Source organism: Mastigoproctus giganteus, chromosome 4 (assembly GCF_048544385.1).
Source record: "Mastigoproctus giganteus isolate SK-2022 chromosome 4, ASM4854438v1, whole genome shotgun sequence".
Taxonomy (NCBI): domain Eukaryota; kingdom Metazoa; phylum Arthropoda; class Arachnida; order Uropygi; family Thelyphonidae; genus Mastigoproctus; species Mastigoproctus giganteus.
In genome coordinates this window covers 84097365-84111356 of record NC_143578.1, presented here as the reverse complement: position 1 = coordinate 84111356, position 13992 = coordinate 84097365, and the positions used below count along the sequence as shown (strand labels likewise).

The following is a 13992-nucleotide window of genomic DNA, read 5'->3' as shown; positions in this document are numbered from 1 at the left end:
AACAAAAATTTTCACCGCAAAAAAAAAAAAAAAAAAAAAAAAAAAAACGTGTAATGCATGAAATCATGTTTAAAAATGAACAATTTAAAAGAAAAATACAATATATAAATGAAAGCAGAAGATACATATTTTATATAAATTAATTATTTGTTTTTGGTTTATTAATGAAACATTTTCATATCAAATACAAAGTTCGAAAAACAAAAATATTTATTCGTTTTTTCCCGCGATTTCTGTTGTGTCTGTTGCAATGCTTGTGAATGGAACACATAATCACCACTACTTTGTATACATTTCCTCCATCATTGTAACAGCCAGTATCCCTCCCCACCTCTCATAAAAGATGCTTTTAGCCTCCAAGAATTACTTGTTGATGGCTGCGGTAGCAGCACCACCATCTTTGAAGTGTTCCATCCTGAAGGTCATCCTTCATAAGCTAAACAGGTGAAAGTCTAATGGCACAAAGTCAGAACTGTATGGAAAATGTGGTGATGCTGTCCACACAAATTCTTCTTTCTGACTTCACTCTTTCCATGTCTTTACTGTCTCCATATAATGAGCAATTGGCTGTGTCCCCTTGTTCCATGAAATCTTTCATTAGGTCACTGAACGTTTTTTACTTTTTTATGACAAGGTTTTGGCGCATTATAGCCTTAGTTGCTGATGCGCCAATAAAACCCAACCAACCAACCATGAAATCTATGAGGTTAATTCCTCACTTGTCTGAAAAACAGAACAGCCTGTTTTCCAAGTTGAGCCTTTAATTTCTTCATCAGTAAAATATTGTTGCCACTTTGACTCTAGTTCAGTGCGTAGCACACGCTTCTTGATTATACCGGGGTTCGAGCCCGTCACCACCAAATACGGAGGATGCGGAAAGGTCAGGGAATGACCACCGCATATCCCGGAGCAATATGGCCTTAGTTGCTAATGCTCCTAAAAACCAAATAACAAACAAACAACAACAACCTTGACAATATCAACACTTGCTCTCTGATAAAGGGAACCACATAAAAATTTACATTTTATAATTTTTACTTTCTTATTTTTGGCAGCGGAGGCTTTATTATATTGAGCTACGTGTTTAGTTTTTTAGTTTAGTCTTTAACAGGTCATATGGTGAGCATCGGTGAATACTTCTCAGCAGTTCACTATTGAAATATGACCGTAAGGACCTACAGGCTTGAATACTTGAAGTTGTGCTTGTGGTTTCCTTTAAAAAAAAGATTAAATTTCAGTTTAATCAAAAAGGCTTTCTCATTCAATTTTCGGTTATTTTTTTTTATAAATTTATTCCTAGAATGTGCTGATCCTATCTTGCATACTGTATTCACCCCCCCCCATTCATCTAATTTCCATTCTTTGCATTCATTGAAAACTAGACACTTAAGAGGAGGGATGATTAGTATTAATTCTGGACATTCTTTTCTGCTCTTTACTGATCTAGCCCTTTTCTAGATCCATATTTCATGTGTAATAAGTGTAAATTATGTTATGTGGACTCTGCTTGATTTGCATGTATAAAGCTGAGAATTCTACAGAAACCAGGCTTTCTGCAGTTTCCAGGTTGTATTTAAAACTGGTACATCTCCATATAATTCTTGCTAAATGCTGGCAGGCACTTGCTAATTAGCCAACTACTTGCATGAAGTCAAATGGGAGTAGATGCAACTTAACAATTACTTGTTACAGTAAGTGCATCACAGTAAATACCACTACTTACTCAGTTGTAAATACAGTTGGTTTTGTTTTTTGTTTGCCATTTTAAAGATTTTATTTTACATAAATTATATTTTTTATTAATTTTGATATGTTCATTTATTGCTCCGTTCATTTTATATATTATATAATAAATATTAGTGGAGAACTTCAATTCCAGAATTATTTAATTAAAAGTTATTAATAGTGCTCAGCTATTTTGCTGCAGAAATTGAGCTTTTCTTTAAAGTTGAAAAAGTTACTAATGGTTAAAGTGTGTCATTTTTGGTAAATGACACTAATAGTTTTTTTAATATAAATATGTAGAACTACAATTCTCATATTCTATTTATTGACAACTTTAGTCAAAGACTACCATTCCACAAGGTGCAACTATTGTCAAGCTTGTTACAACTCAGGCTGGAGGTTCTGGGGGGAAGCCTACAACAGCAATTATTACTCCTCAAGCAAATACTGCTCAGCCCACTATCCTTGGAATTTCATCAGTATCTCCACAGGTAAGTTCTGTGCCCGCCTTCTTTCATCATCATTCTTTTCAAATATGTTAATACTGATTGGCTGTCATAGTAGCCAATCATATATTTAGCCTTAGTCAAGAATGAGTAAGCCCTATTTTCTCTTTACTCCTCAATCCTCTTTGCCTGTCTTTAATCCTATTATCATTAATTTTTACTGAAAATATCTGTTTTCTAATCTATCATTCTTCCGTAACTTACCTTTTAATGGTTGTAAGGCAACCCAAGATTTTTTACTTCCTTATTTGTAATATGGTTTTACCATTGCTTCCGCCTGTTAGTTCCATTTATTTTTCTTAACCCAGCATTGGTGGCACTTCAAAGTGTAGCAAGTATGACAAGTGATACTCCACAGGTGCCCAAATTTATTTATAATTTATGAAAAAGTTTTGGATTTTTTGAATTCTGTTTGAAGATTGCCAGTTATTTCATGTTTTCTGCATGAACTGAAGTGAACCTTGGCGAACACTGGCATTAGTAGAGAAGTCAGAAGACAGAGATTGCAATACCTTTATTTTTTTAATAGCAAATATTAAAATATTAATTCTACTGAAAATGAAAAATATATATCATAAAATATAAAATGTATCTATGCAGGTGGGGGAGGGAACAAAAAGATTTGTATTCACCTAGAAGTAGTAGCAGTAATAGAAAGATGATTTTTTTGTTTTGTTTGATACTTTAACATCTCTATAGTACCCACACAAATTTTGGCTTCAGTCTGACAGTTCAATTTTTTTTATTTGTCTGAATGCAATGAAGTCTCACAATGGATAAAGTGGAATACAGATCAATGCCAGATCAGAATACAGATCAGTTCCTCTTTCTGCAAGAAAAAACACCCAAAACAATTTATGAAGAAATAGTCACTAAAGAAATCTGGAGAAGATTGTTTTCAGTGTTGTTGCACATTGGTAGAAACAATTCCCGTGTTGAAGAGCCTCAATACATGAAGAAATCCCATGAAGGATCCCAAGCTAACAGAAGAGTGTTGCAAAAAGAACTAGCTGCACAGCCTTTGCTGTGCAGCTAGTTCTTTGGAGATTGTCAATTATTAATCATCAGTTCACAGACTTCTAACCATTTCCTAGAGCAAGGAAAGGGTACCTTGTGCACATGAAATGTTGCCGACGTGCCAGGAAAAACTGAAATATTGCCACATCCTGCTTATCCCCCGACCTTGCGCCCTCTGGTTTCTTCCTTTTTCCTCGTCTGAAGTCCTTTCTTCTTGGAAAACATATTGCTGCTGCTGATGATGAGGTGATTTCTACTGCTGGGTTGTGGTTTGAAGGACAGTCAGAGGATTTGACAAAACTGAACTGTAGAAGTGTATTGAGAGTTGGCAAAATATGTATTATTTTGTCTGGGGACTATGTGGAAAAAGGGTAATACATGGTGTTTGTTTCAACCTTCTATCACAACTACTTTTGGGTGAATGCAAATCTTTTTGAACCCCCCCCCCCCATAGTCTTAGTCCATTTTCCAGTTGAAAAGACATTAGGCATACAAAATTTCCACTATCTGCATATATATTTCTGCTTATTATAATAGATATAAATATTTTATAGACAAAAAAACACATTTTTTTTCATGGTACTATTAGTTACTTCAATTTAAGAAATCAGTTAAGAAATCTTTAATGCAATAATAAAGATTTCTTAACTTAGAAGGTGTTTTCAAAATTTATTTAAAATTTGATGCCCAACGTGTGTAAGACAATAAGCATTAATAGAACTAGAAAGAGAGGAAAAGCAAGTAACTTGAACTGTTAACAAACACACAATTAGAAATTTTGAGCATATATTAGTTCATCCAGCTCTTCAAGCAAAATAGTTACCACCATGGTTGCTGGTAATTCTGTATTTAGAAAAGCTAAAAAAAAATTTGGATTGTAAGTCATTAATTAAAGGGTAATGGGATCATTATTTTGTAGCCATACTTCTCTGGCGCAGCCTCACCACAAAAAAAAAAAAAAAAAGGTAAAATGCTGAGGAAAATGGACCATAATCTGCCACGCTGGTCCAGTGTGGGTTGGCAGATCGGCCGCATTTAGTAGTCAGGGGCTTGATCCCTGGTCTACTCAAAGAGTGTGTGCTACTGTACTCCCACTCCTGACCACTCGGCTATGGTCCCACCACTACTGGGTTTAATCTAATTTTCCTACTTGTGATCACTTCCTTTATATATTTCCAAGATCTCAGCTCCATAGGTTAAAATAATTATAAACATTTTTATAAGCAACTAATTTTGTCCTTTGGCTAATTTCTCTTTCATTATAAATTAATTTGAATTTCCTGCTTTACTTATTCTGTTGTCTATTTCCTTGTCCAATCTTCTGTCTTATTAACATCTGTTCCTATATATACAGAATTATTAACTTCCATATTTTGGTTATTTAGTTTACACTTTATATTTTCCTGGTCTTTTTTTAATTTGTTTATGTGATAATGATAACTAATTTAATTCTGCAACCTGTATTTAATTTACTGAATTATTCTTGAAAACCTTGGAAACTGCTATTTAACAATGCAATTACCATCAACATACAAGAATGAACGGTTTTATTAAGTAAGTTAAATTATTTTATTAAATTGACCATGAAAACTATAAAAAGAAGCAGTGGCAAGGAGCAGCCCTTTTTCCAAGTGTTTATTAATGCACTATTCATTTCTTACTAGGGAATTTTCATTTTCATTTTCCACAAAATTTGAAGCATTATCTTGCCCCCCCCCCCTTTTTTTTTTTTTTTTTTTTTTTTGTGAAAACCCAAAGCATGAGAGGTATTAGAACCTTTAGTACCATGCATGGGTTGAAGGTTGAAAAGATGAAAGAAGATAAGATACTTGTTGACATTAGACTTGAACTTCTGTAGATTGTAATTTTCAGGAAATAGGTATGAAGGTTGTTCCACAAAATGGAAGTTGAATGAATAAATAAGGAAGAAGAAAAGTTTGTTCTGTAAATTTGAGTTGAACAGTACAAGGATGTTGAGTGGTTGACGCACGTGTTTGGACTGCTTTGGGAATTATAGAAGAACAGTGCCCATGGAAGTATCTATAGAAAAGGCATGCAGCAGATACAGAGTAGAGAGACTCTTAGAGATGAATCATTAATTAAACTAATTGTCCTCTTTGGAATAGAATCTAGAAGCCTGGTAGAGGTTTTAGTGGCACCACCCCAGATGTGGAAACAATATTGAATGGTAGGGCAGATTTGCAATTTGTACAGAGTGAATATCTGTTTGGAAGAAAATAATGCTGAGACTGAAAAAGAAAACCTAGTTTTTTAGATGCAGAGGAAGCAATATTTGTAATGTGCTTATGCCAAAAAAGATCAGAAGTCAGGGTAATCCCTAATGAAGACACGTCCTCTTGTCTAGAAATCTGAGCACCATCAAAGATAAGCATAGGGGCAGAAGAATTCTTTTTGCGAGAAATAAGACAGGACTGAGTTTTAGAAGGATTTAAATCAACTAAGTTATCTTTTCCCCACTGAAGAATTAGCTGGAGATCAGCATTTAAGGAATTGGTTGTGAATATTCAAGAAATTTAACCTGTTTGTGCAGGGCAAGGTTTCTCAAACTAGAAGGTGAAATGTAATGTGCTATCATCAGCAAAACTATGGATAGGTTTTCTGGTCAATGGAAGAAGGTCATTAATATAAAAGAGGAAAAGAGTGGGAGAAAGAACTGAACCTTGGCGAACACTGGCATTAGTAGAGAAGTCAGAAGACAGAGAGCAATCTACCATCAACAGTAGCAACTGGTCAGAGAGAAAACTTGATACCAAATTGCAAAACACAGTTGGCAAACCATAAGATGGAAGCTTATCTAGAAGACCTTTATGGCAAACATGATCAAAAGCTTTTGAAATGCCAACAGCCATTGCTTGAATTCCATTATACTTTTCCATTCAGTTTGTCCATAAATGGGTAACATAAGCCAGAATATGACCAATGAATTGATGCTGACAGAAATAATTGGATTATTGGATGGGTGGGATTTGTCACCCTATTTAGGAACTTGCTGGATATGAGCAAATTTCCAAGCAGAAGGAAAAACACTTTTGAAATAAGAAAGTGAAAAAAAGTTGACAAAGAACAGGAGTAAGTTCCGGAGCACATGTTTTAAGAACAAGTGGAGAAATACCATGAGGACCTGTAGTTTTCTTAGCATCACAATTGTTCAGAATCCTTCTGACATCCTTTTGACAGAAAATCACAGGAGGCAATGAATTAAGTGTGCTGGGAATGTGGGGGTACTTTATCAAAATCATCAGTATAGAGTTGGAAGGAAAAAAGAATTCTAGCAGGTGAGTGTTATCTTTGGCTGAATTGGCAATAGAACCATCTGGTTTTGACAGAGGTGTAAACAAAGAGGGGCAAAAGTTGTGGCCAATAGCTTTGGCAAGAGACCAAAATACTCGACTACCATTTTGACAAGAAGCAAGTTTTCTATTCTTACCATGTTCTAAACCTAGTTTGGATTTATTAATAACTACTTTGCAATTATTGCTAGCTATAGTGTAGGCAGGAAATGGACCTAGAGATTTGGATACAAACCAATTACGATATGCAAAATTCTTCTCTTGAACAGCCTTAGCACATTTATTGAAAAACCAAAGTTTAGGTAAAGGATGAGATTTTAAGTGGAGTGTGGAATAAAGGATTTCATCTCTACAAGAATAATTTCGCTGACACGATCTGAGCAATGTCATCTTCTGATGACATTGCTCAGATCATGATGAGATTGACCAAGGAAAAGAAGAAAATAAATCTTGCAGAGCCTACCATTTTGCATTTTTGTATTGTTGTATACAGCTGGGTCTATATGACTATAAAATGGAAGCCAGATGGAGTTATGAACATTAAAATCAAGAAGGAAAATTATCTCACTGTTAGGAAAGTGGGACTGGAGAAAGTCAACTTTCAAAGAGAGTAAGTCAGAGTTCCAAGTGATTAGTGAAGTTGGGAGAATGATAGAGGCAACAGATGAATTTGACAGAATGTGGTAGAGAGATTTTAAAAAATCGAGATTTCACCAAAGGTGGACTGTAAGTGGAAATGAACATCGTTGAGATTACAGCGGAGACCACCTATATTTGTGAAATGAATAAGGAAGTGTGTGGGAGGTTTAGATCTTTTTGCAGATAAGTTTGTTCTGTTTTTTTTGACAATTCAAGGTGTAATCAGAAGTAAGGAAAGGTGGCAAGATCTTGCTGTATGAAGTAATGAAAATTTTGGATATGGTGTACACATGATAAGATTATACCCAGCCCATTGACAATGCTCTCCTGCATATACACTACTCAGACCCCTCCAGTCACTATCTGGCAGAGTAGAGGCAGCGAGATTATACATTAGCTCATCCAGAATCCTCCTAGTGAGTTACCAATATGTACGGTTTGGTGGACTATCTAGCAGCCAGCCTATGAACAACATTTTAGAGCTGTAACCTCGAAATGTAAAGAAGATTGGATTTCATCATGATGTATATCATAACCTGAAAAGACATCAGTCATACTGCATGATGGAGTTACCAGATATTTGATCTTGAGACTAAACATGGGCTCCACCACTTCGGGCCTCCAATAAGCCAAGTGGTCATATTGCACCGGTTGTTCCGAGTCATCTACCATCTAGTATTGCTTGGTAACACAGAGGGGCAGCATTCCTCTGTGTGGTGTGGGTGCCACACCTTTACCCCTGCTTATGCTGGTTTGCCCCTCGGTGGTCACCACCAACATACAAGAATGAATGAATGAAAGCTAGGTGCTGTGTGTTTCAGGACTTGCACATGGGGGTTGGCAAAATTTTAGCAGGTACTGCTTTGGTTTTCTAATAAATGTGCTAAGGCTGTCCAAGAGAAGAATGTTGCATATCGTAATTGGCTTGTTTTAATTCTTCAGTTTCATTTTCTGCCTACACCAAAGCTCGCAACAATTGTAAAGCAGTTATTAATCAGTCCAAACTAGAGTTTGAACAGGCTAAGAGTAGAAAACTTGCTTCTTGCCCTAATGGTAGCCGAGCATTCTGGTCTCTTGCCAAAGCTATTGGCCGCAACTTTTGCCCATCTCTGCTCCCACCTCTGACCAAACCAGATGGTTCTGTTGTCACTTCAGCCAAGGATAAAGCTGACCTGCTAGCATCCCATTTTTCTTCCAGCTCATGTATTAATGATCTTGGTAAAACACCTCCCACCATTCACAACACACTCCATTCAATGCCTCCTGTGGTCTTCCACAAGGAAGAAAGGATATCAGAAGGATTTTGATGAATCTCGATGCTAAGAAAGCTCCAGGTCCTGATGGTATTTCTCCACTTGTTCTCAAAACCCGTGCTCCTGAACTTACTCCTATTCTTTGCCGCCTTTTTTCACTTTCTTATTCTAAAGGTGTTTTTCCTTCTGCTTGGAAATTTGCTCATATCCAGCCAGTTCCTAAAAAGGGTGACAAATCCCTCCCATCCAATTATCGTCCCATTGCAATTACGTCTACTCTTTCTAAAGTAATGGAGAAATCAATTAACCGCCAACTCTTAAACTACCTAGAAACCTTCCGTCTGATCAACGATCGCCAGTATGGATTCCATCAGTGTCGATCCACTGGTGATATTCTGGCTTATGTTACCCATTTATGGACTAATTCAATGGAAAGGTTCAGTGAAACACAAGTAGTTGCTCTTGACATCTCAAAGGCTTTTGATCGTGTTTGGCATAAAGGTCTTCTAAACAAGCTTCCATCTTATGGTTGCCAACTGTTTTTAGTAATTGGTTATCCAGTTTTCTCTCTGATCACTCACTGAGGGTGATGGTTGATGGCTCTCTGTCTTCTAACTTCTCCACTAATGCCGGTGTCCCCAAAGGTTCAGTTCTTTCCCTCACTCTTTTCCTCTTGTATATCAATGACCTTCTTCCATTGACTGGAAATCTTATCCATAGTTTTGCCGATGATAGCACATTGCATTCAACTTTCCATTTTGAGAAACCTTGTCCTGCTCAATCAGCTTCAACTTCTCGAAAATCTGCTACCAATTCTTTAAATGCCGATCTTCAGGTAATTCTCCAGTGGGGCAAAGACAACTTAGTTGATTTCAACCCTTCTAAAACTCAGTCTTGCCTTATATCTCGCAAAAAGGATTCTTCTGCTCCTATGCTTATCTTTAGTGACACTTCAATTTCTAGGCAAAAGGATATATCTCTTTTGGGGATTACCCTGACTTCTAATCTCTCTTGGCACAAGCACATTACAAATATTGCTTCCTCTGCATCTAAAAAACTTGGTTTTCTCTTTCGCTCTCGCCGTTACTTTTCTTCCAAACAGCTGCTCACTCTATATAAATCGCAAATCCGCCCTGCCATGGAATATTGTTCCCACATCTGGGGTGGGGCCCCCAAAACCTGTCTCAGGCTTCTTGATTCCATTCAGAAGAGGGCAGTTAGGTTAATTAATGATTCATCTCTAACAGAGTCTCTCCACTCGCTGTCTCATAGACGCACTGTTTCTGCTGCATGCCTCTTCTACAGATACTTCCATGGGCACTGTTCTTCTGAATTAGCTTCTATAATTCCCACTCTGTCTTTCAAAACAGTCCGAACACGTGCCGCCAACATCCATTTACTGTCCAACTTCAAACACACAGAACCAACTTTTCATCTTCCTCATTTATTCATTCAACTGCCGTTTTCTGGAACAAGCTTCCTTCATATGTATTTCCTGAAAATTACGATCTACAGAAGTTCAAGTCCAATGTCAACAAATATCTTCTTTCGTCTTCTCAGTCTCCAACCCAAGCACGGTACTAAGTACTATAGGTTTAATACCTCTCGTGTTTGGGGTTCACATAAAAAAAAAAAAAAAAAGCAATAAATGTAAAATGTAATGGGGGGGGGTTACACCTGGGGTTACAAACGGTCCCACCATCATGAAGACGCAAACAGAGGATTTGTTTGTCACAGACCGACCAGACTTCACCAAATATCAGTTCCATCAGCGTTTTAGACTCCCAGATATCAAGCACAGCTTGGCATATCTGAGAGAATGTCTGTGACAGCCTCAAGGTCTGCATTTTCAAGCTGAAAAACTCTTAAATACAAATTCTTTGTTTGATCTAAAACTTGACTGTTCTTTTTAATATAACTGTGAACTCTCTTCACAGTGTCATCTCAGAGTGGTCCTTCATATCCCTGAGATTTCAGTTCAGTTCTAAAGTCTTCTTTGAACTGAAAGATCAAGGTGTAACAGCTGTGAAGTTGTAATATCTCTATGAAAGGATGAAAGTGTCTTTCCTACTTGAATTCTTATCCTTACATTCAAGATTCACGGCCTCCAAATTCTGTCAAGGCTTGCCACTTAAACTGCCCAGTAAGGAACTATTTTCCAAACCCACTGAGGTATTTTTAGTGCCAAAAGTATAACCACTCGCAAACATCACATCGTGACAATCTTCCCCATGTGCTATCAAAACCATGAGAACAAAACATATTCTGCTTCAAAGCCAATTTGTACAAATTTCCAAAGAGAGCTTCTGCCTTACTGTCGGGCATGCCAAAATTCAAAAACTGAAAACAGAACTGAACATATCTTATCAAGAGGCCAGGAAATGTAACCAACCAGGTAGTAGATGACTCTCATCAACTGGCAATGCCACCACTTTGCTTGTTGAAATACCTAAATAAACAATAAATTTTTTCTCTCGTGATGTTCCTGGAACAGAAGATAAGCTAACAAATCAGTAATTACTCCTGTTACCCTTTGGTTCCCCGTTGTGAATTGTGGATACATTTGCATATCTCCAGTCAATAGGTACCTCTCTTGAATCCAAAGATACTCTCATAATTGTGGCTAAGGGTTTGCTTACCTCCTTTTTTGCTGCCTCATTTAATATAATTGGACAGTTTCCGTCCACCCCAGGCACCCTTTTTTATGTTCAGCAATTCCTCTTCCACTTTCCTCTCAGTTATCACAAAATCATTTAGATCTCTGTTAGATTCTGATGAACCTCTAAAATTCCCATCAATAAAGAACTCCTCATACATGAATATAGATGCAGAATACCTATTCAGCAACTTGGGGAGGATCATCAACAGTTCAACCATCATCGTCAGTTGGACCAGTGTGATTCAGTTCCTTCCTTCTACTGTTGATATAAGTAAAGAAGTTTTTGCTGCATTGCTTAGCATTCTTTGCAATACCCATTATAATTCTCTCATTCTTTTTGAATTGAACATGTACAAGGGCTCCCACTGGCTCCATCATGTCCTGTTCCAGATAGATCTTCAAACGTCATAGGTAATATATTTCATTAGGTTGTGATTTATAGGAGAGCCGTATCTTCAGTTCTCCACCAAGCCACAGACTCCCACTACTTGTTGCTTTGCTGCTGTAGTCTGAGCCATGCTTTCCACTTAAATTCAATTTAACCTGAGAATAATACACTAAACTGACTTATACCCAGATGCAGTAATACATATTGCACTGCCAAGTTGCATTCTATGTATTGTGCTATCTAGTTTACATTATATATATTCAGCAGAAGGTAATAGAATAGCTCAGCGCTGTGCATTTGGAAACCACTTCGTTAACTTGTTCTCTCTCTCTCTCTCTCTCTCTCTCTCTCTTCCAGGTATGGCATTTGCTGTTGTCAGTGTCGATTCGGAAATTTGTGTTTTCCATAAACTGCGTTTTCTTTTTTTTTTTATATATATGATTACGCAGGCATTTCGTTGGAAGCCATGGAATAACAAGGTGCTGTTTAGCAGGGTTGCACTGTATTTAATAGGAATGCTATTTGTCTTAAAATTTCTCTTTCTCATTTTCTGGTTACCAGAAAAAGAATTTAAAAAAGAATTTTTAGCAATTTCTCATAGAATAAAAATATATGGATTATAAATTTGTATGCATGGCCAGTAAATTTATATTTTCTGCTCTCCCCCCCCCCCCCCAGCCTAGGTTCCGGGCTTACATCAATGGAATCCGGCGTGTTTGCCGTGCGCTGCGACCCGTGGAAATTCGGAAAGGGGGATCCTGGTGGTTGAGGGGCCCAGCTTCAATACACCACTTTGGCCCCTGCTTCGACAAGACGGGTGGTCCTGGAAGGCCCGGCTAGGATCAATCGGCTAGTAGGTTCGCCTGCGAGGGTCAACCGTGTCAAAGCCACGCCCCTACCCTCATGGTCCGAGGGACAGGATTCAGGCTGGCGGCGGTGCGGGTATAGTGTCTGGGTAGCCCTGGCGTCCCACTCCCGAGCGCATTTATTGCATGCCGGGTAGTGGGCGTCCCTTTGGGCTCCGTGGTGGGTGGGGAGCCCGGGCACTGAACAACTTAAAAATTTCCATGAATCCTGATAAACTTACTTCTTCAGGGGCCCCAACCCGGTCCCTATCTGAAAACATAGACGGAGAGGCAGATATTATTGCAACAAAGAGGCAGCGAACCGAAACATCACCATCAGGGCCTGTCCCAAGATTTCTCATTATGCATTCCACCAATGAAAAACCGATTGGCAAAATGTCGCCCTTTTTTATTCAAAAAGGGTTAGACGGGTTAGCAGGTTCTCCCAAATCAGTTAAGAGGCTCCGTTCTGGAGACCTCTTAATTGAAACTAAAAATGACAGGCAATCGGAACATCTACTCCGAGTAACATCAATCGGAGGTATCCCTATAACAGTGACACCACACAGAACACTCAATTCATCTAGAGGTGTCATTTCGGAGTGGGACCTTCTCGACGTATACGAGGAGGAAATCTGCTCCGAATTAAAACCACAGGGAGTCATTGCCGTCAAGAGAATCACTGCGCGAAGGGATGGAAAAATTGTTAAAACCAGGAGCGTTATCCTGACTTTTAACACTCCTAAACCTCCTGATGAGATTAAAGCTGGATATATCAACTGTTCAGTGCGTCCATACATTCCGAACCCTTTACGGTGCTTTAAGTGCCAGAAGTATGGACATTCTCAAATGGCCTGCCGTGGAGTCCTTGCATGCGCTCGATGCGGTGCAAAGGACCACGAAACAACAGCATGTTCAGCCGCAAAACCCACCTGTATTAACTGTGAAGGCGAACACCCGGCCTATTCACGAGCATGCCAGAGGTGGAAAGAAGAGAAAGAAATTCAACGGCTGAAGGCAGAGCTAAATATATCATACCAGGAGGCAAGGAAATCGGTCAAACCCCTGAATACCAACAGACCTACCTACGCCCAGAAGGTAGCAGGGAGATGTTCCGTCGGAACTCAGACGGACATGACCATTCCTCCAAAGGAGTCTTTCACTCCCATCGCGCGGTATCTATTAAGTTCTCAAAAACCCGCACAAAAGGACCAATCAGCTGCCACTCCTATATCGGTACCTCCTAACGCTCCACAAGTTCCAAAGGTAACTATTAAAGAAAAGAACAAAAAAGGGGAAGTACCACCTAGTACCCAAGAAAGGATGGATGTTGAGCAGAAGGAGGTACCCGAAGAGTCAGTCTTGGAACTCTTTGCGGAGGAGGAAATGGACACGGGACAGCGTCCATTCTTCCCCAAAAAAGACAGATAAAAGTAAGCCCTCAGCACCTCGGAAGCCGCCTGATGGACCCACCAAGCCAAAATAATGGCTAAATTCCTACAATGGAATTGTCGTGGATTCCGGCGAAATATAGATGACATCAAGGCCCTCCTGCAAAAGCACGAGCCAGTTTGCTTTTGCTTGCAGGAGACATATCTCAAGGCAAATGACGATCCCACCATGCACAACATCACAGTTTTCCGAAAGGA

At 38.6% G+C, this 13992-nt stretch overlaps 1 protein-coding gene across 3 annotated transcripts in view; it reads left to right on the top strand.

Annotated features, from left to right (window-relative positions):
* Hcf (Host cell factor) overlaps nt 1–13992 on the top strand; it is a 722783-nt gene that overhangs the window by 384374 nt on the left and 324417 nt on the right. For all 3 annotated transcript variants that reach the window (XM_090372788.1, XM_090372787.1, XM_090372786.1), the window contains exon 14: nt 2064–2216. In XM_090372788.1, the coding sequence (XP_090228914.1) occupies nt 2064–2216 (153 nt within the window). The remainder of the gene's footprint in view (nt 1–2063; nt 2217–13992) is intronic.